The 21,436-nt window shown below is 42.7% G+C and overlaps 2 protein-coding genes and 1 long non-coding RNA gene across 6 annotated transcripts in view; 1 reads left to right on the top strand and 2 right to left on the bottom strand.

The window, feature by feature from the left end:
• LOC112222541 (integrin alpha-8) overlaps positions 1–8,849 on the top strand; it is a 50,869-nt gene extending 42,020 nt beyond the window's left edge. The window contains exons 26-30 of one of the 2 annotated variants that reach the window (XM_042304679.1): positions 524–637; positions 716–829; positions 957–1,058; positions 7,559–7,681; positions 7,828–8,849. In XM_042304679.1, the coding sequence (XP_042160613.1) occupies positions 524–637; positions 716–829; positions 957–1,058; positions 7,559–7,681; positions 7,828–7,914 (540 nt within the window). In that variant the 3' untranslated portion in view covers positions 7,915–8,849. Of the gene's footprint in view, positions 1–523; positions 638–715; positions 830–956; positions 1,283–7,558; positions 7,682–7,827 lie in introns of those variants that run through there. The other variant, XR_006079716.1, reaches the window with a different exon arrangement.
• Positions 949–1,469, bottom strand: LOC121840591. Its single transcript, XR_006079717.1, has 3 exons — positions 1,311–1,469; positions 1,087–1,198; positions 949–974 (listed from the first exon to the last, which is right to left on the bottom strand). It is a non-coding gene; the product is annotated as an uncharacterized LOC121840591 (long non-coding RNA).
• A 2,997-nt stretch (positions 8,850–11,846) lies between the features above and the next one.
• Positions 11,847–20,527, bottom strand: hjv (hemojuvelin BMP co-receptor). Of its 3 annotated transcripts, none has more exons than XM_024385650.1 (5): positions 20,241–20,527; positions 17,038–17,184; positions 16,570–16,727; positions 15,889–16,406; positions 11,847–13,710 (listed from the first exon to the last, which is right to left on the bottom strand). In XM_024385650.1, the coding sequence occupies exons 3-5, from the start codon at positions 16,664–16,666 to the stop codon at positions 13,045–13,047; spliced, it is 1,281 nt and encodes a 426-aa protein (XP_024241418.1). In that variant the 5' UTR covers positions 16,667–16,727; positions 17,038–17,184; positions 20,241–20,527; the 3' UTR covers positions 11,847–13,044. The 3 variants fall into 3 exon arrangements, with proteins under 3 accessions (XP_024241418.1, XP_024241420.1, XP_024241419.1); XM_024385652.1 differs by having other exon boundaries at positions 20,251–20,527; XM_024385651.1 differs by lacking the exon at positions 20,241–20,527 and adding an exon at positions 17,543–17,652.
• Positions 20,528–21,436: the final 909 nt, after the last annotated feature.

The raw sequence follows: 21,436 nt of genomic DNA, 5'->3' as shown, positions 1-21,436 counted from the left end.
CCCACTACGTGAGAAGTCAACATGTGGTGAATGTAAAAAATAGCACCACGGGCATCTGATCAAACATCAAGAGAACCAGAGTAACCCAGAACCCCTGTGTTGTTTGGTCTCTTCTTTTTCCACAAGGTAGAAAACTGACTACAAGGCTGCTGATCAGGCTACTAGACAGTGTGTCATCTACAATGTGTAGGCTTATGTATGCCTTGCAAAAGTGTTCAAACCCCTTGGATTTCTTCACATTTTATTGTGTTAGAAAGTGGGATTCAAATGGACTTCATTGTAATTTTTTGTTTAGACAAAATACTATGTAATGTCAAAGTCTAATAAAAATTCAATTTTAAAAAATTATAATAAAAATGTGATAACTTTAGCAAGGTACTGTAAGTGTGTACCTGTGGTGTTTTATGTTTTAGATGACTGGTTGGTCTTAAAAGTGGTTTGTAATAATGTGACTTCATTATCTCCTCTCCTTCTTGCTCTCACACTCGCTCGCTCTATCTCTCTTTCTGTCTCTCTCTCTCAGACATCCTCTGTCCAGGACACTCCAGAACTGTTGGGCTTTCTGAGGAACAGTAGCTCTCCTCACCGCTACAGACGTGCCACAAATGCTGCCCAGCCCTACAGCAGCAAGACCCTGGTACTTACTTTCAGTGTCAGCTTGTTTGGTATACAGCAGCAGTTTTGGAATGTATATGAACTCTCTCTCTCTCTGTAGAACTGCAGTAACATCATTTGTCTAAGAGTTCTGTGTGTGGTCGGGCGGTTGGACCGTGGTCAGAGCGCTGTAGTCAAGATCCGCTCCCGACTCTGGGCTCACACCTTCCTCCAGGTGAGCACAAGCACACAAACATAAACCCAGACTTATATACTAATGGGAGTATTAGTATTATTGTATGTATTAATGTTATTATTAGTATTAAGAAATAAAGTATCTATAACATCTATTCACCTTGCAGAGACGTAACGACCCATACCTCCTCAACTCTACCGTGTCCTTCAGAGTGACGGCCCTGCCCTACCGCCTCCAACCCTCCTCCTTACCCCAACACACCACTTCAGTAAGATACCCCTGACACTAACCCATACCTCCTCAACTCTACCGTGTCCTTCAGAGTGACGGCCCTGCCCTACCGCCTCCAACCCTCCTCCTTACCCCAACACACCACTTCAGTAAGATACCCCTGACACTAACCCATACCTCCTCAACTCTACCGTGTCCTTCAGAGTGACGGCCCTGCCCTACCGCCTCCAACCCTCCTCCTTACCCCAACACACCACTTCAGTAAGATACCCCTGACACTAACCCATACCTCTACACTCTTATGAGAAAAGGAGCCTGGAAGAACCTTCTGAGATTCAAAAAATTGCCACACAGGGAACTTTTCCAGTTCAAAAAGTACTTAAGTACTTTACACCACTGGTCTTTGAGGAACCCCTGTTTAAAGGTTGAAACCGGAACCTTTTTGTGATGGGAGGGGTTCAATTTTGAACTTTTTCAATAATATATTGTAGAGGCTGTGAGCCTATCAGAAGATTGGAGGCATGGCTTATTTGGCCACCCATTATGAGTAAATGTCATTCCTGCTCATCATGTTAAGTTTATACACTGCATATTACATATTCGAATAAAATAATAATGATATTAACATTACTGATTACATATACATACAATACCTTTCAAAAGTTTGGGGTCACTTAGAAATGTCCTTGTTTTTGAAAGAAAAGCAAAAAAAATTGTCCAGCTGAAAACTGTTGTTCTGATTAAAGAAGCAATAAAACTGGCCTTTTTTAGACTAGTTGAGTATTTTATTTTTATTTTTATTTTACCTTTATTTAACCAGGCAAGTCAGTTAAGAACACATTCTTATTTTCAATGACGGCCTGGGAACAGTGGGTTAACTGCCTGTTCAGGGGCAGAACGACAGATTTGTACCTTGTCAGCTCGGGTACAAATCTCTGGAGCATCAGCACTTGTGGGTTCGATTACAGGCTCAAAATGTCCAGAAAAGAAGTCCTTTCTTCTGAAACTCATCAGTCTATTCTTGTTCTGAGATATTAAGGCTATTCCATGTGAGAAATTGCTAAGAACTTGAAGATCTCATACAACGCTGTGTACTACTCCCTTCACAGAACAGTGGTAGGCCCCGATGCATAACTGAGCAAGAGGACATTAGTGTCTAGTTTGAGAAACAGATGCCTCAAAAGTCCTCAACTGGCAGCTTCATTAAATAGTACCCGCAAAACACCACTTTATGCGATGTGCAATGTAGAGAACACCGGAAGAAGAATTATAATTTAAATACCATAGTGAATTATTGTAATGATTGTTTATGTGTCAATTAATCCCATAAGGGATGGGTTGCCAATTGGCGATTTGACATGAAAATAAAATGTAATTCATTCATTCATATAGTTATAAAGTGGTAACTATTCCAACTTTGGGATTTGCATAGGCTCTTGAGGAGCTCATACACCTCTGTAAGCTCCATTGAAGCTACACAACTGTCAGTGTTCAACCTTAACATATGATGACAATAGAACAGATGAACAGGTGTCAGAGGAAGACAGAGAACGCCTGAGTGAACAGTTCTCAATTCCTGAATTGTTGGAGGCCATTAAATCCTTACCTTCTAATACATCACCTGGGGAGGATGGCTTCCCTCCAGAGTTCTATAAAGAATTTAGGGTGCTGTTGGTCCCCTACCTTATGGAGGTACTTAAAAAAGCCGGGGAAGACAACTGCTTTCCAGAGTCTTTCTCTCAAGCAGTGATTACTGTAATCCACAAGAAAGGGAAAAACCCACTAAAGTCCGCCTCCTATAGACCAATCTCTCTCCTTAATACGGATTGCAAACTGGTCACCAAGACGTTATCTAAGAGACTGGAGTCATGTCTTTCCCTGTTGGTCAACCCAGATCAGACTGGCTTCATAATTAATAGATTGTCCTCCAATAATCTCAGAAGGTTCTTTCATATAATTCACCTTGCTAACAAAAACAAAATACCTAGTGTCGCAGTCTCCCTCGATGCTGAAAAGGCCTTTGATAGGGTTGAATGGCCATAACTCTTTTGCGTCTTGGAAAAGTTTGGTTTAGGTACTGTGTTTGTAAATTTGATCAAATCACTCTACAAATCAACTAAAGCTAGGATTGCTACCAATGGGATTACCTCCTCCTCTTTCCCTCTCTACAGGGGGAACGGACAAGGTTGCCCAATTAGCCCTGACCTCTTTGCCCTCACCATCAAACCTTTAGCTGAGGCTATTAGCCCTGACATACATGGCTTTGAGGTGGGCCCCCATACCCATAAATTATCACTCTTTGCGGATGACCTTATCCTATTTCTAACAAAACCAGAACACTCCCTCTCTCACTTGCAGATCCTACTACAGTGTTATAGTTCTTTCTCTGGATATAAGGTCAATTTTGATAAAAGCTAAATCTTACCGTTGTCTGTCTTTGACTACCATACCATCAAACACAAGTTTCACACAAGTTTCCTTTTAGATGGTCGCCTGTGGGCTTCACATATTTGGGCATAATGGTGGATGGTAACCTGCACAACCTCTATAAACTTAATCTGGCCAGCTTGTTGCAAAAGGTGGAGGTTGACCTCTGTAAATGGATGGACTTACCTCTCACTCTACTGGGTAGAATCAATGTAATTAAAATGAATGTCCTGCCCAGATCTGTTTCAATCTCTCCCTATCCCTGTTCCCGCAGCATTTTTTTCCTCTCTCGACAAGCTGACCAGACGGTTTATCTGGCACGGCAAAACCCCTAGGGTTGGTCTGGATTATCTGACCTTTGATTACGGCAAAGGTGGCTTAAAGAATGTACTACTGGGCTGCACAGTCTAGGTGTCTGGCTCAGAGGTTTGACAATGGTCCCTCTCCCTCATGGTTGAACATTGAAAAGCTTGAGGTGAATGATGACACTGGGGCAGAATTGTTTTGCAAATGGGACAGAAAATTTATAAAAACCATCACAGACAACCCTTTAATCATACATTCTGTCCTGACATAGTGCAAACTGCATGAGCTGTTCAGACGAGGGGGATTCCTTTCCCCTAAAACCCCTTTATGGAACAATAGATTGATTCCTATGTTTTTCCAGAATACGAGGAGGGAGTTCTTATGTCTTTTGATCAGCTGAAACATAAATACCACTTGCCTAACAGGGACTTCTTTAGCTACCTACAACAATACATTTTATTAGGGTGACTCTCAAGGGACAATGGAACCTACCTAAGATGTCACCTATTGAACAACTCTGCCATGCAGACCAACCACTGTTCAAGACCATTTCCCGTGTATATGATGCTCTTATGTCAGGACTAACACTGCCTGGGCTAGATAAACCCCGACTTAGATGGGAAAAAGATCTGGGTATTGATCTTGATGAGGATCTATGGAGTGACCTATGCAGGCATGGTGTTACATCCACATTGAACTCCAGATACAGACTGATCCAGTTTAATTTCCTCCATCAGCTCTATATCACCCCATCTAGACTGCACAAGTTCAACCCAGATATCTCCTCCCTATGTTTTAGATGTGGCTCAGATGAAGGAACATTCCTCCATTCCACTTGGCAGTGTTGAAGACTACACGGTTTCTGGCAGGGGGTATGCAATACCATATCCTCAATTCACGGGGTTGCATTCCCTTTAGACCCGGAGGTCTGTCTACTGGGTATCTTTACTAACTCCAATCTTAGGCAAAGCCATACTATAAAGCTAACATAAATATTGCTAGCAATGGCCACGAAATGTATTGCCTTGAAATGGAAATCGGATTCCCCCCTACCAGTTGCCATGTGGCTATCGGAAGTTAATAGTTGTATCCCACTGGAGAAAATCACTTACTGCTCAAGGAATAAGTTAGAGACATTTTACAGAATTTGGCAACCTTTTATTGACTATATGGAGAATCACCCCCCACATCACATTGATTGAATCTCTATATAACCCTTATATAATGTTTCACACGTAATGTATAGCATGTAGCTTATGATCCAATGGCTCATTATTTTTATTTTTTATTTTAGTCTTTATTATGACTTATTTATTGTATGTTTGTATGTATATATATATATATATATATATATATATATTTATTTATTTATTTTTTATTTTTTTACGCTCGTCTGTTACTGTCAGTTTGTCCTGTTGCTGTCTAATATCTTTTCACTTTTGTTTTGAATGTTCTTATTTGGAAAATAAAAAATATTTTTTTAAAGAACAGATGAACAAGAATGACATTTACCCCCTAAAAAGATCTATCTGAAAGCCATGTCCCTACTAAGCCATGCCTCCAGTCAAGGGTTTTGCTACATTAAAACTTTAAAGGTTCTTCCAAAACAAATCAAATTTTATTTGTCAGATACACATGGTTAGCAGATGTTAATGTGAGTGTAGTGAAATGCTTGTGCTTCTGGTTCCGACCATGCAGTAATATCTAACAATTAATCTAACAATTTCACAACAACTACCTTATATACACAAGTGTAAAGGAATTAAATAAGAATCTGTACATAAAGATATGTGGATGAGCGATGGCCGAACGTGATAGGCAGATGCAGTAGATGGTATAGAGTACAGTATATACATATGAGATGAGTAATGTAGGGTATGTAAACATTATTTAAAGTGGCTAGTGATACATTTATTACATCCAATTTTTAATTATTAAAGTGGCTAGAGATTTGAGTCAGTATGTTAGCAGCAGCCACTCAATGTATGTTAGTGGTGGCTGTTTAGCAGTCTGATGGCCTTGAGATAGAAGCTGTTTTTCAGGCTCTCGGTCCCTGCTTTGATGCACCTGTACTGACCTCGCCTTCTGGATGATAGCGGGGTGAACAGGCAGTGGCTCGGGTGGTTGTTGTCCTTGATGATCTTTTTGGCCTTCCTGTGACATCGGGTGGTGTAGGTGTCCTGGAGGGCAGGTAGGTTGCCCCCATTGATGCGTTGTGCAGACCTCACTACCCTGTGGAGAGCCTTACGGTTGTGGGCGGAGCAGTTGCCGTACCAGGCGGTGATACAGCCTGACAGGATGCTCTCGATTGTGCATCTGTAAAAGTTTGAGTGTTTTTGGTGACAAACCAAATTTCTTCAGCCTCCTGAGGTTGAAGAAGCGCTGCTGCGCCTTCTTCACGATGCTGTCTGTGTGGGTGGACCGTTTCAATTTGTCCGTGATGTGTATGCGGAAGATCTTAAAACTTTCCACCTTCTCCACTACTGTCCCATCGATGTGGATAGGGGGCTGCTCCCTCTGCTGTTTCCTGAAGTCCATGATCATCTCCTTTGTTTTGTTGACATTGAGTGTGAGGTTATTTTCCTTACACCACACTCCAAGGGCATTCAACTCCTCCCTATAGGTCATCTCGTCATTGTTGGTAATCAAGCCTACCACTGTAGTGTCGTCTGCAAACTTGATGATTGAGTTGGAGGCGTGCATGGCCACGCAGTCATGGGTGAACAGGGAGTACAGGAGAGGGCTGAGAACACACCCTTGTGGGGCCCCAGTGTTGAGGATCAGTGGGGTGGAGATGTTTCCTTCTCTCACCACCTGGGGGCGGCCCGTCAGGAAGCCCAGGACCCAGTTGCACAGGGCGGGGTTGAGACCCAGGGTCTCGAGCTTAATGACGAGTTTGGAGGGTACTATGGTGTTGAAATGCTGAGCTGTAGTCGATGAACAGCATTCTTACATAGGTATTCCTCTTGTCCAGATGGGTTAGGGCAGTGTGATTGCGATTGCATCGTCTGTGGACCTATTGGGGCGGTAAGCAAATTGGAGTGGGTCTAGGGTGTCAGGTAGGGTGGAGGTGATATGATCCTAGTCTCTCAAAGCACTTCATGATGATGGAAGTGAGTGCTACGGGGCGATAGTCATTTAGCTCAGTTACCTTAGCTTTCTTGGGAACAGGAACAATGGTGGCCCTCTTGAAGCATGTGGGGACAGCACACTGGGATAAGGATTGATTGATCATGTCTGTAAATACACCAGCCAGCTGGTCTGCGCATGCTCCAAGAACCGAACCATAGGTGCAAGTGTGAACCATTATCAATGGCTCCTCAAGGATCTCCAGGGTTCTTAGTCACCACTAATTCTAAGAGTGTACCCTGCCTTACCGCCTCCAGCCCTTCTGCTTACCCCAACATACCACTTCAATAAGATAACCCTAACCCTAACACTAACCCTTACCTCTACTCTGCCCTTTAGCCTCCAGACATCCTCCTTACCCCAACACACCACTTCAATAAGATACCCCTAACACTAACCCTTACCTCTACCCTGCCCTATAGCCTCCAGACCTCCTCCTTACCCTAACACACAACGTCAGTAAGATGTGACATCCACCCTAACTAGTACCTACAATAACCCTTACCCTGAACCCCATCCAGCCTGCAACTAACTGTGTGTGTGTGTGTGTGTGTGTGTGTGTGTGTGTGTGTGTGTGTGTGTGTGTGTGTGTGTGTGTGTGTGTGTGTGTGTGTGTGTGTGTGTGTGTGTGTGTGTGTGTGTGTGTGTGTGTGTGTGTGTGTGTGTGTGTGATAGATGGGTACACTGGTGCTGTGGGGAACTCCTGATGTGGCGTTTGCTATTCCTCTGTGGGTCATCATCCTAGCCATCCTACTGGGACTGCTGGTCCTGGCCATGCTAACACTGGCCATGTGGAAGGTACACACACACACACACACACACACACACACACACACACACACACACACACACACACACACACACACACACACACACACACACACACACACACACACACACACACACACAAGGACTTTAGTATAACTTAACCCTCTATTCCTCAGTGTGGTTTCTTTGACCGGGCTCGGCCGCCAGCGGATGACGTGTCAGACCGTGAGCAGCTGACCTCTGACCAATTAGCAGATGCCTAAGAACACTCACTGGCACCATGGAGACCAGTTCCTGATTCGAGGAGGCTGTTTGGGATGAGTTCCACCTCCTTGAGTGAAATTAAACTGAAATGAGATCTGCAGGCAGACTGCAAACTCACAGATCAAAGGTTATTTACCCCTTTTAAAGCTGATCTGTCATCAGTGAGTGGACTGCAAACTCACAAACCAAAGGCTGAAGTACCATTAAGACTGGTATTCAAAACGGCACCAGAGAGACTGGGAACCATGCACACAGACGGAACTACACACATTAACACTATTTAAGCCAACCCAATGACTTGGATGTATATGAGGCCTCAAGACAATTTTGGACAAGTAAAATGGACTCTGGTTCTAACCCAGCTTGTAGTTGAATATGTTTCTATGCACCGCTTGCCTCTGTGGGTTAGACTACTTGGGGATCTGTATGGTTGGATAATTCAGTTGGAGTTAACCAGTCTGGCTAACTTCAAATGGAGTTACCATCTGATGTCAGTGACTTGGTGTCCGCCTGCTTTCACTGTTAAATACATTCCATCATTGATCAATCACACACATGCACACATACATGCGCACACACACGAATGCACACGCAAACACACGCATGCACACACACACACGCAAACACAGGGGGCTGTACAGTATATATCTATGTATGGTGTATGTGCAATATTGGGATATTCTGTGTGATACTGAAGCTTGTTTACACTGGTATTATTTTATTAGAACTTGATGTTCAAATTGTTTGTGTATATTGTTTAGTTAGTATACTATTGTGTATGTGAGTGTTTTTGTTGGTATATTAGTGTATGTGTCTTCGGAAAGTAGAAGAACCCTTAACTTTTTCCACATTTTGTAATATTACAGCCTTATCCTAAAATTCATTAAATCATTATTTTCCCTCATCAATCCACACACAATACCCCATAATGACAAAGCAAAAACAGGTTTTTAGAAATGTTTGCACATTTCTTAAAAAATAAAAAACAAACTATTACATTTACATACGTATTCAGACCCTTAACTCAGTCTGAGGTCCTAAGCGCTCTGAAGCAGGTTTTCATCAAGGATCTTTCTGTACTTTGCTCTGTTCTTTTCCTTTAATCTGCCAAAGGTGCTTCAGCAAAGTACTGAGTAAAGGGTCTGAATACTTATGTAAATGTGATATTTCTGTTTTTCTTTCAAAATAAATTAGCAAAAATGACTAAAAATCTGTTTTTGCTTTGTCATTATGGAGTATTGTGTGTAGATTGATGAGGATAAAAAAAAACGATTTAATCCATTTAAGAATAAGGCTCTAACATAACAAAATGTGGAAATAATCATGGGGTCTGAATACTTTCCGAAGGCACTGTAGTGTTAAAACAGTGCAGTGTTTATAACGGGTCCAACTGTTTACAAAAAGAACATGGGACTGGGCTAAATACAAAAGGAATTGCATTAACATTAGCATTATCCAATGTGAGAGGTTTAGGCCTAGATTCAATCAGACCCATTGTTAATCGGCACTAGCCAACACCCCATAACTAGCCGACAACCTCAGAATGATTCCAAACACATTTAAAAAGAAAGGGAAAGTCATTGAGTTACATCTCAGAAAACACAACACTAAAGTATACAACATAATATTACTTCAGTACAAAGCAAAAATGTAATAGCCTAACAATGTCAGGTGATTAGGTGATCTTCTAGGCCAATATAGCAGTAACCTCAAGGGCTGGAGGTGGGGCCAAGAGTACTAATCTGGAGGGAGCTGATGCTATAGGCCAATATAGCAGTAACCTCAAGGGCTGGAGGTGGGGCCAAGAGTACTAATCTGGAGGGAGCTGATGCTATAGGCCAATATAGCAGTAACCTCAAGGGCTGGAGGTGGGGCCAAGAGTACTAATCTGGAGGGAGCTGATGCTATAGGCCAATATAGCAGTAACCTCAAGGGCTGGAGGTGGGGCCAAGAGTACTAATCTGGAGGGTGGTGATGCTATAGGCCAATATAGCAGTAACCTCAAGGGCTGGGGGTTGGGCCAAGAACACTAATATGATATCATCAGGTCCCAGCTGGAATAAAATTAGTTGGTTGAGCCTTGAATGGTCTACTTAATTTTGTCTAATTGTAGGAAAATGAGTTGGGCCAAAGAGAGGCTGAGGGAGGATTGATAGATCCAATAGAATCCAATCCAATAGAATCCTTCTGCGTGCCAACAGGGAGGCAAAGGCAATGGCATCTAGCTGTCTATTGGTCAGGGAAGGATTGTTGTTTGGTACTCCAAAAATGGCCATTTCTGCACTAGGCTGCCACTCAATATCAAATGCTTCAGAAAGGGTTTTAAATATAGTGGACCAGTAGTCTGCCAGACTGGGACAAGACCAGAATATGTGAGTCCAATGCGCCAAGGAGCTTTTACACCTGTGACATGTACCATCAATATTTGGGTAGAATTTGGAGAGTCTGGCCTTACTGAAATGGATACATTGATGTACCTTAAACTGTATAAGGCCGAGCCGGGCACAAGAGGAGCTTCCATTTACCCTAAGTAAAGGCACTATTCTAGACTTTGTCCGAGGTCTCTCAACCAAGTCCCTTTTTCCCGCTCAGATGACGGGTTATCAAGGGACATGATTATCAAACAAATAAATACATGGAAATACCTAAATACACTTGAATGGGGTAATTACATTTGGAAATACCTAAATACACTTGAATAGGGTAATTACATTTGATAGTGAGGTCATCAAAATTGGCAAAGGTGCCATCTATATAAAGGTCACTAAACTTAGTAAGGCCATTCCTCTGCCACAGACTTCAAGCTGAATCTAGATTGACTGGGTGGAAGAGGTGATTATTACATATAGGATCTTGAATAGAGAAATCACAGAATTTGACGGAATTAAGGCCAAATTTGAAGAGTATTGACAACAATTGGATAGGATGTATAGCGCAAAGCTGAAAGAGTAAGATTGGAGGTGACTAAAGCTGACAAAGAGGAAGAGAAATAGGAGATGACTTCTGTTTGACACCAGTCAGTTTCTGGGGTGCGAAGCCAGTAAACAATATGTTGTATATTCGCTGCCCAGTAATAATACATAACATTAGGAAGGGCTAGTGTGTTCTATCTCTCTGGAGGAATGCCTTACGTATTCTTGGACTCTCACCGTTCCCACCCAAAAGAGGCTTGGGTAGAAAAATAGCTGATGTTTTGGCAGTGTCGTAGGTGTAACTGCATTGGAGCAGTCAGATTGGTGAGCAGCAGCTCTTGATAACTGCCATGAAGCCACACCGTCCCACTGGCATTAGAAGTTCAGAATGAGAAAGTGTAGGCTATATAGAAATAATGACGCTCAAATTGAAAATGTAACTAAATAATGAGGCTTTCTATCAGCCTAATCGAGGTGAAGATTACATCTCACATTCTCATGTTCAAATTTGTAAACAAGGCTACATGGGATTTCTCTTAATGCGACGCTGTGCAGCCAATGGTAATGTCCTCTTTAGGTATATACCAGGAGCCAATTGTGGATTTGGCAGCTCTAGCGCAGTTACACCTCCGACACCGCCAAAACAACCACTATGCAGATGTCGGCTGAAGTGGATCTGATTGAATAGAGCCATTAGGGAGTAAGGTTCAAACTTCATTTCAATTTACTTCACTTCTAGTAATTCACAGTATGTAAATATGAAGGATTTTTGTCACAAATTTGATTTGTGTTTTGTTTTTGTACTGAAGAATACTGAAAGATTATTGAAATAAAGTGTCCTTAATTGCCAAGTCTACATTTTCTAATATTGTTTACTGTGTTAAGGTGTGGTTCCTCGCTGTCTCTTTTCACTGTATTTTTATTGTGAACAATTGTTTTTATTGAATCACATCATAACCAATACAATCAATAAAAAACAATACAATTTCCCCCCCTTTTGATCAACCCCCACTGCCCCTCCCACCCCAACTATCACTTTCTACATTGACCTATTCCATTGGCGAAGCTAAGGTGGGTCTAGAATGGGCTCATTCCAGCTATCACAGAAGCAACAACAGGAATGCTGGACAGTACACCAGAGAAGACATCTGACATCAGAGGGCAGAAGAGAGCTGCCAGTCACAGCGAAGGAGAACTCAACTCGCCCAAATGCTACCTCAGTAGCCCCTCCAGAGGAATACTGCGGTTGTTACTGGACATTTCAAAGTACACAAACCCCCAGTTAGGGTTGCTCATCAAAAATACACAAAAAAAATATACAATTCAATAAAACTCACAAAGGGAAATATATTAGAATCTGTAGGTATAAATATGTTTTATCCCTGTCAGACTTCACATTATTACATGGAAGGCAATTTGAGATATTTTCCATCCTTTGGAAATCAATATAGTATTGTCATTTTCATGCTCCTTGCATGATCTCTATTGCTTTAGAAAGATGGTATGAGTAACTTTGGGAAGATGTATTTTTTACTTTGGCAACTACAGTAGGTAAAAATATGAACAGGATGAACAATACATTGTAAACATTGTCTTACAAATACTGACATATGAACCAAACGTACATTCAAAAACAGTCCCTTATGAAATTAATCGAGACGTTATTACAACTCACTGCATACCAAATGTAGACACACAAAGATGACGTAATAAATTAGTGATAAATTAGTTTCTATACAAAGGATGAAACCACTGTAGTATTATATTTACTATAAACAAACCACTAAATTCCCCTCCATGATAAAATAAATGGAAAATAACAGAAAGTGATACAAAAAATATGTTGAAGATGCCATTTACTGTCTGGATTTGTGGAATTATGCAACAGGCCATCCTCTGTGCTGAGATGGATAATACATATTGTCTTAATACATTTGTCTCAGCATACTTAAGGGATTAGGGCTTCAAGAGTTCACTTCTATCCTCACTGAGAGCACTCACCTGTATTTATTCCTGTCAACATTGGCTTCTCCTGCTGGAAGAAAATGAATCAGGGAAACATTGACCTCTGTAACCAGTCACAATGCCATGTTCCAGCCAGTGAAAAGTGATGCCTGTTGTTTATGAAACAAGGCCATCAAGTATGAAGAAAGAGCATCTGCTCGGTCAGAGTCAGTGTGGCTAATGCTTTGCCCACAGCTCCTACCAGTCACTAGTTCATAAACACTTCCCCGTCCACAGAACCACCAGACGTTCTGATAGGACAGCCACAGCCAGGATCAGAGGCAGACATGGGCTACTCCTATCGGCCTTGTCCACCAGTAGCAGATGCACCTTATTGGGGTCTGAGATCATTCCCCGGGCGTCTTCCAGGGCCGCCACGGCCGCCGTGCTGGAGTTGAGGTCCCCTGTGGCCAGCAGGTCAAACAGGCAGGCCTGGTAGTAGATGTCCCTGGCAGGGAGGAGGGCTGCACAGTGGACATGGGCTGCAGCAGAGAGCTGGCTGGAGGAAGAGGAGGAAGAGAGGGAAGAGGAAGAAGAGGGGCTGAGTAGCGTCTCTAGGCGCTGTGAAGGTGGGCAGCCATACACACACAGCTGCAGGTCCTGCTCTGGGGTGAATGCTTCAGCAATGGCGCGTGGCGAGCGTACTGACAGTCCCAGGGACCGCCCACTCTGACGCACCACCAGGGTGGTGCCAATGTGGGCAGCACGGATCTCAGCCTGGTGCCCAGGCAGATCAGAGTGGACGCTCAGGCTGTACTGACCCTGCCTCTCCCCGCTGGTCACTGAGCCGTCCACGAAGGCTGCGGGAACGTTGTCCAGCTCCGCCTGGTAGATCTGCTGCTCGATACACTGGCGCCAGTTTTTAAAGATGATGGTAATCTGGTGGAGAGACACCCCTGTTGTTACACACATCCTTCCAATGAGCTAGACGTACGTATGCAACTTTATTTAAGTACAGTCGTGGCCAAAAGTTTTGAGAATGACACAAATATTAATTTCCACAAAGTTTGCTGCTTAAGTGTCTTTAGATATTTTTGTCAGATGTTACTATGGAATACTGAAGTATAATTACAAGCATTTCATAAGTGTCAAAGGCTTTTATTGATAATTACATGAAGTTGATGCAAAGTCAATATTTGTAGTTTTGACCTTTCTTTTTCAAGACCTCTACAATCCGCCCCAGCATGCTGTCAATTAACTTCTAGGCCACATGGTGGCAGCCCATTCACTGATGGCAGCCCATTCTTGCATTATCAATGCTTGGAGTTTGACAGAATTTGTGGGGTTTTGTTTGTCCAACCGCCTCTTGAGGATTGACCACAAGTTCTCAATGGGATTAAGGTCTGGGGAGTTTCCTGGCCATGGACCCAAAATATCGATGTTTTGTTCCCCGAGCCACTTAGCTATCACTTTTGCCTTATAGCAAGGTGCTCCATCATGCTGGGAAAGGTATTGTTTGTCACCAAACTGTTCCTTTTGTCACCAAACTGTTCCTGGATGGTTGGGAGAAGTTGCTCTTGGAGGATGTGTTGGTACCATTCTTTATTCATGGCTGTGTTCTTGTGTGGGGTTGCTGAAAAGCAACCCCACACATGAATGGTCTCAGGATGCTTTATTGTTGGCATGACACAAGACTGATGGTAGCGCTCACCCTGTCTTCTCCGGACAAGCTTTTTTCTGGATGCCCCAAACAATCGGAAAGGGGATTCATCAGAGAAAATTACTTTATCCCAGTCCTCAGCAGTCCAATCCCTGTACCTTTTGCAGTATATCAGTCTGTCCCTGATGCTTTTCCTGGAGAGAAGTGGCTTTTTTGCTGCCCTTCTTGACACCAGACCATCCTCCAAAAGTCTTCGCCTCACTGTGCATGCAGATGCACTCACACCTGCCTGCTGCCATTCCTGAGCAAGCTCTGTACTGGTGGTGCCCCGATCCCGCAGCTGAATCAACTTTAGGAGACGGTCCGGACGCTTGCTGGACTTTCTAGGGCGCCCTGAAGCCTTCTCTCACAACAATTGAACCGCTCTCCTTGAAGTTCTTGATGATCCATTAAATGGTTGATTTAGGTGCAATCTTACTGGCAGCAATATCCTTACCTGTGAAGCCCTTTTTGTGCAAAGAAATGATGACGGCATGTGTTTCCTTGCAGGTAACCATGATTCACATAGGAAGAACAATGATTCCAAGCACCACCCTTCTGTTGAAGCTTCCAGTCTGTTATTCGAACTCAATCAGCATGACAGAGTGATCTCCAGCCTTGTCCTCATCAACACTCACACCTGTGTTAACGAGAGAATCACTGACATGATGTCAGCTGGTCCTTTTGTGGCAGGGCTGAAATGCAGTGGAAATGTGTTTGGGGGATTCAGTTCATTTGCATGGCAAAGAGGGACTTTGCAATTAATTGTAATTCATCTGATCACTCTTCATAACATTCTGGAGTATATGCAAATTGCCATCATTCAAACTGAGGCAGCAGACTTTATGAAAATGTATATTTGTGTCATTCTCAAAACTTTTGGCTACGACGGTATAAAGACCTGTCATGGATTGTACATAGTTATATTTTAAAGGTCCAATGCAGTTATTTTTTTATCTCAATAATAAATAATTTATGGGTAATAATAATAACTTACTGTGATTATATTCAATAAAAATAGTCCCCCCAAAAATTATAGTTTCTTGGCAAAAAAAACTATTTCTCAACCAAGGGTGGGGAGGGAAAACTGAAAACTAGCTGTTATTAACAGAGAGGTTTGGAACTCTCTTTCTTATTGCTGTATTAACAAATTTACTGCCTGGTGATGTCACCGGGCAGGCCAACTCCATCCCACTGAAACAGGCAGATATTTCAGGTGGCCTTTTCAAACAGCTCTTACACTAAAAAGGCATTATAATAATTTCCACAATTTTACAGTATTATTAAAACCTCAGGGTGGAAAATCGCATTTTTGACTGCACTGGGCCTTTAAGAACGGAACGTAAGTTGTATAATTAAAAATATATATATTCTATAAATTATAATTTACTGTATATAATTTTAGAAATGAGGCCTACCGTGGTGAGAGCCGTGGCATATTCCCCTCCTCTCATGGGGGCGCTAGTTGCCTGAACGTATAGATACTCATTATCTATCAGTGGCCAGGCCCCTTGTACAGCGCACGTTTGGAACTCATCACGGAAGGTGCGAACATGGGGATCCCCGAACACCCCACAGTGGAGATAGTCAGGGGTCCGGCCCTCACGCTGGAGGTAGCCCTTCTCGTAGATGCAGGCGTCCCCAGAGATGGGGGCCTGTGGCAGGGGCCGGGGCTGAGCGGTGGGGCCTGTCCTGGGGCAGCTGTGCTGGATGAGGAGGTCCTCGATGCCCTGCACAGCCGAATGGTAGGCCAGATCTCCCCGGCAGGCACGGGCCATGCGGCGGGTACACATGGCGTAGGAGCGGAGGGCGCTGCAGTAACCCGCATTTCCCCCCTCTCTGCTGCCTCCTCCTCCGCCCCCTCCGCTGCCCCCAAGGTCCAGGGTGACAGCTACAAAGTCAGAGTTGCACCTCAGGATGCGACAGGATGCCCATACTGAGGGAGGAGGGAGAGAAGTGGAAGCTCCAGATCATATACCACAACTTGACAATAGTAGGAGCAAAAATATGTCTTTCCATTGAGCATGTAACAGAAATATCACAGTTGCTTGACATTATTGGGAAGCTTGAAGACAAAAGCTGTGGATCATTGAAAGTACCTTGCAGGCAGCACAGGTGAAACAGTAGCAATGCCACTATGATGCTGCGTTTCCATGACAGCTGTGAGTAGTGGCTGCAGAGGGCCAGTGTCCCCATCCCCTTCCAGCCTCAGGCCGAGGGCTGCAGACCAGGCTCAGGCTCAGTACAGGGGCTACAGCTGCAGGCAGGACACAGATAGAGAGAGATATTACACACTGTGGCCTGTAGGGGGAAACCCCACACCACTACCACAGGCACAATCTAGGCTGGACTCCAGTAGACCATTTGTCAAGATAGAGTGCAATTTGTATTGAATACATTATCAAATGCATATTGTAATATTTTATCATATAACAAGCGGATCACAAGATCTATGTATTTATCATACCTAGTTTGAAAGCAAAACACAATATTTACAGTCAGAGTAACATGTGAAAAACAATACAGAAAGATATAATTGTAAGTAATAAAGTAGATGTAGTTCATACCTTTTTGAATAGATGCTAACTACTTTTTAAGACTGTGTGTTTGTGCAAAACGATCTCCCACACTCTTGGAACCCATCAACAGCACTCAGACTGAAGTCAACACCGTTGTGCTTGGACATGGACAAGATGATGGCAATGGAGAGAAAACTGTTGACAAACAAACATTCAAGAATCAGAGAAAAGCAACACCAGCGGCCACCATTTGGTCACATTTAGGAATAGGACCAATAATGTGATCAACAGTCTTAGTTTGTGAGGGCAGTCTTATTCACCTGACCACTGGTCAGGTCATATCATGTTTGAAGCTGCCATAATCATAGCCATAATAATAGTCCTATAAACAGCAGTATTTACATTACAGAGCTTAGGCTTCCATACAGTAGAGAAACTGCCCAAGTAACCTAACATCTGTGGTAACCATTGGCATAGCAAACAATTATCTGTTAGTGTTGTGAAGCTAGGCTTGAGACAAAATATAGTAAAACGAAGAAAAACTATGGCTTACCATGTGTGCCACAGCACCAAGCATCAAAACCCAATTTTATGTTGTATTTCAGTTCTTGGTATAAAGAAAGCATTTACCCGTCAAAGCTAGGCTACAACAATGTTGGTCACTTGGTCAATTGAGCATTTTGCAATTTGGACTCTTCTCCCTTTTCTGTTTGCCAGCGGAGAAGAACAAACAAGGGCCAAAGAAAGTGGGTAAAACAAAAAAGCTTATCTTCGTCAAGTCCAATTTAGTAACCAAAAGGATGGCATTATTGTATCTGATTTATGTGTGGAAAGATCTAAGTTTAAGGAAAGGTGTAGGCCTACATTCCGGTAAGACCTTCACAGAGCTTATGTGCATTACATAGTAAAACCTTTGGCAGTACAAGGCATTCCTAAAGCATTGGTGCCATTGGAAGTGTGCCTTTGAAAGCGACATAGCATGGGCTAGATTGAACCATGTGTGCAGTGCGTTTGTGTGTGGTCCTCTCTCTCTCTGAACCAACACTACAGTCTGACCTTTATTACAGTTTGGGAGACCTGTGCACTGCGCCAGGGAGAGGGGGTATGAGGGGGGGGTTGCGAGCAGCAGGGGCAGAAATAGAGCATGCTAAATATACCAGACTCTCTCTCACTCCACCCAGCCCCTTTCCTTCATGTGTTCCCCTGGTCTGAAATAGTCAGGGCTACAAGGCAGAGGAGGGAAGGGTAAAGCAGGTGTTCCCAACGGCAGTTCCAATACTCAGGGAGGGAGTGGCTATGGCTACTAGCTGTCCCAATCAGTCTTCAATCAGACACATCTTCAACTTACATTATCAAATGAATCTTATTTAACGCTATTCCAACTAACAGCAGCAGTGTATAGCACTCTCCAAACCCAGTCTCTTCACTTCTGTTTTCAACGTTTTTCAATGCCCTAGATTGGTCTCCTTTTGTTGTCCAGTGGGCATTGTGTTCACTAGTGTAGTGGTTGAGGTCTGGAATGTCGGCCAATGGATTCTGATGCAGCTGCACTTTTGGAGTGGGGGTGTATGCCCCCGCCACCCTTCTTTTTTTTTGTTGCACTGCTTTGAAAATCCCGGTGACCTCCCTCTGTGCACAGTCCAACAACACTGACAGGGTCCTGTTTGTTCCATCCATGAACAGCAAATAATTACAGTGCATACACACACAAACAGTCGCTTGTGAATTAAACACCAATACGGTACTACCTTTAGGGCAACACTGCACCCATACCCTTGTTTAACCACAAAACCCTAACTCCCCTTCACACACACACACATTTGTTTTACTATTCTTGTGGGGTTCAAACCTAGCCCTAAACCTTAACCTAACTCTAACCCTAATCTTAACCCAAAACCTAACCTTAACCCCAAACCCCTAAAACTAAACCTAATCCTAACTCCTAACCCTAAAACCTAATTCTAACCCTAATTTTAATCCTAAACCTAAAATAGCTTTTTTTCCTTGTGGGGAAGAGCGAAATGTCCCCACTTGTTTGAATTTTCTTTGTTTAGGCTACTATCATTATGACCTCTGGTCCTCACATGGATAGTAAAACCAAACACACACATACACAACGTCACCATAGAGGTGGGTTGGTTACATGTGCGACTTAGGGATGTTTCTGCTCATGGCTTGGCCTGGAGTGACATGGCAACGTGGTTCTACATGTCAACAACAGCTCACGTAAAGACCAGTGGTTTTCACTAATTCATTAGATCAAACCTCAACTGGTATTGGACATAAAGACCACAAACACAGAGCAAGCTGTTGGTCGTTTGCCTCAACCTCACTTGATTTATTGATGGATGAGACTTTAATGTGAATCCAATCTGTTTGTGTCTGCATGGGAAAGGTCAATGCACATCATAGCATCTTTGTATTTGTAATAGTGCAGCTCTCTCTCTCTCCTCTCAAGGTTTCCTTCCACCTGAAGTTTTCCTTCCCACTGTCACATGTCTTAACTGCATTTAGACCAGTGTATTTTGATGGTCACTATCAAAACATTCAAATAACTTCAGACTGATTGACTAATTGTATGATCTATTTTATTGATAATATATCTATTGTACAAATCTATTGTATATTCTAGCTATCAATATGAATTATCCATGAAAGCATAGGATTGATGAAAACAATTATTTATGACAATCAATAGCTGTACTTCAGGACAATTCAGGGGGTACTATTACATGAATTAATGGCTAATATATGGGTATCATTATATTGTTGTTGTATAACTGCTGATGTAATCTTAAATTCCACATTGCCAATGTCACCCAAGTGTCAGTCTACAGTACATGCCATTCTGCTGTATTTCTTGATTTACTCACAATGACAGGGAGTTTGTTCTAATATTAGGCCATGGAGAAACTATTTAAAGCAGCAAGTTCCATTAGGGGACAGAGTGAATTGTTCTATTCTACAATGTTAGAAAAAACATGTTCCAATCAAATGAAAGCTGTACAGTTACTTGACCCTGTCCATACATGTTCATAGCTCACAATGAAATAGCAGTATCTCCTGACACACTGACTAAATCAACATTGTTGCCACGTAATTTGAATGAAATTAGGTTTAACCAACGTGGAATAGACGTTGAATTGACGTCTGTGCCAAGTAGGCAGGTAAATAATATGCCACATTTCTGAATTGTGTAGCACATGATTAATTTAAGAATGAACCAGGCAAAGCACCATTCATATCCTCACCCAATCACACCTCTGCTGAAGCTCCGTATGAGACTCTGCGTAAATGTCCCCACCTCACTCGTTCCAATAGGAAAAGGCGAAGTAGGTTATGCCTGCACTGACACCAAACTCCCACACTGTCCAAGAGAGCTGCCGACACTGATGTCCAGACTCAAACTGGTTTCATTGCAAGCCGCTACTCCTTCCTCTCTCGTTGTCGGCTCTCAGATGAGTGAGATATTTGACAGTGTTTCTCCACGAGTGGTATAAATCACTCGCGTCGAACACCTGCTGCTCGCGTAACAACTGTCCACTTGGGCGCACACTCTCCTAGGCACCGGGGGGCTATTTCAAACTATCACAGTGGCTCTGGCAACCTGTTCTATTTGCAACCTGTTGTTGCTAGTGTGTTTTCTTATTTTTATAGTAGGCCATTCTGTATTTATTGCCCTCTTGGTCATAAATCCCCAAGAAAGTCGGTTCAAGCAGTTTTGACAGATATCGTAGCCAGTTGAGTAAAAAAAAGTGTAGACTTTTGTCAATATTGCACTGGCTGGTCTCGGGGCAATTCGTATTATTCTGTGCATAAATCTTTGACACTCCATTTAGTATGATATATTATGCTACGTTATTCATACGAATAACAGGTCGAATTGTGCTACACAATTCAAAAGTAGCCCATCATTCCACAGGGCAAAAACTGGTTGAATCAACGTTGTTTAAAGGTAATTTGTCAAGGTATTGTGACGTGGATTTCTATACTGAACAAAAATATGAATGGAACATGTAACAATTTCAAAGATTTGACTAAATTACAGTTCATATAAGGAAATCAGTCAATTGAAATAAGGCCCTAATCTATGGATTTCACACTACTGGGAATACAGATATGCATCTGTTGGTCACAGATACCTTAAACAAAAGGTAGGGGTGTATATAAAAAAAACAGTCCGTATCTGGTGTGACCACCATTTAGCTCATGCAGCAACACATCTTCTTTGCATAGAGTTGATCAGGTTGTTGCAGTGATCATGCCAATTGCACATTCCCTCAAAACTTGAGAAATCTGTGGCATCTTGTTGTGTGACAAAACTGCACATTTTAGAGTGGCCTTTTATTGTCTGCAGACCAAATTGCACCTGTGTAATGATTATGCTGTTTAATCAGGGTCTTGATATGCCACATCTGTCAGGTAGATGGATTATGTCAAAGGGAGA

This window comes from Oncorhynchus tshawytscha, linkage group LG23, assembly GCF_018296145.1.
Source record: "Oncorhynchus tshawytscha isolate Ot180627B linkage group LG23, Otsh_v2.0, whole genome shotgun sequence".
Taxonomy (NCBI): Eukaryota; Metazoa; Chordata; class Actinopteri; order Salmoniformes; family Salmonidae; genus Oncorhynchus; species Oncorhynchus tshawytscha.
The sequence above is the reverse complement of the archived record's forward strand: the minus strand, read 5'-3'. Positions and strand labels throughout refer to the sequence as shown.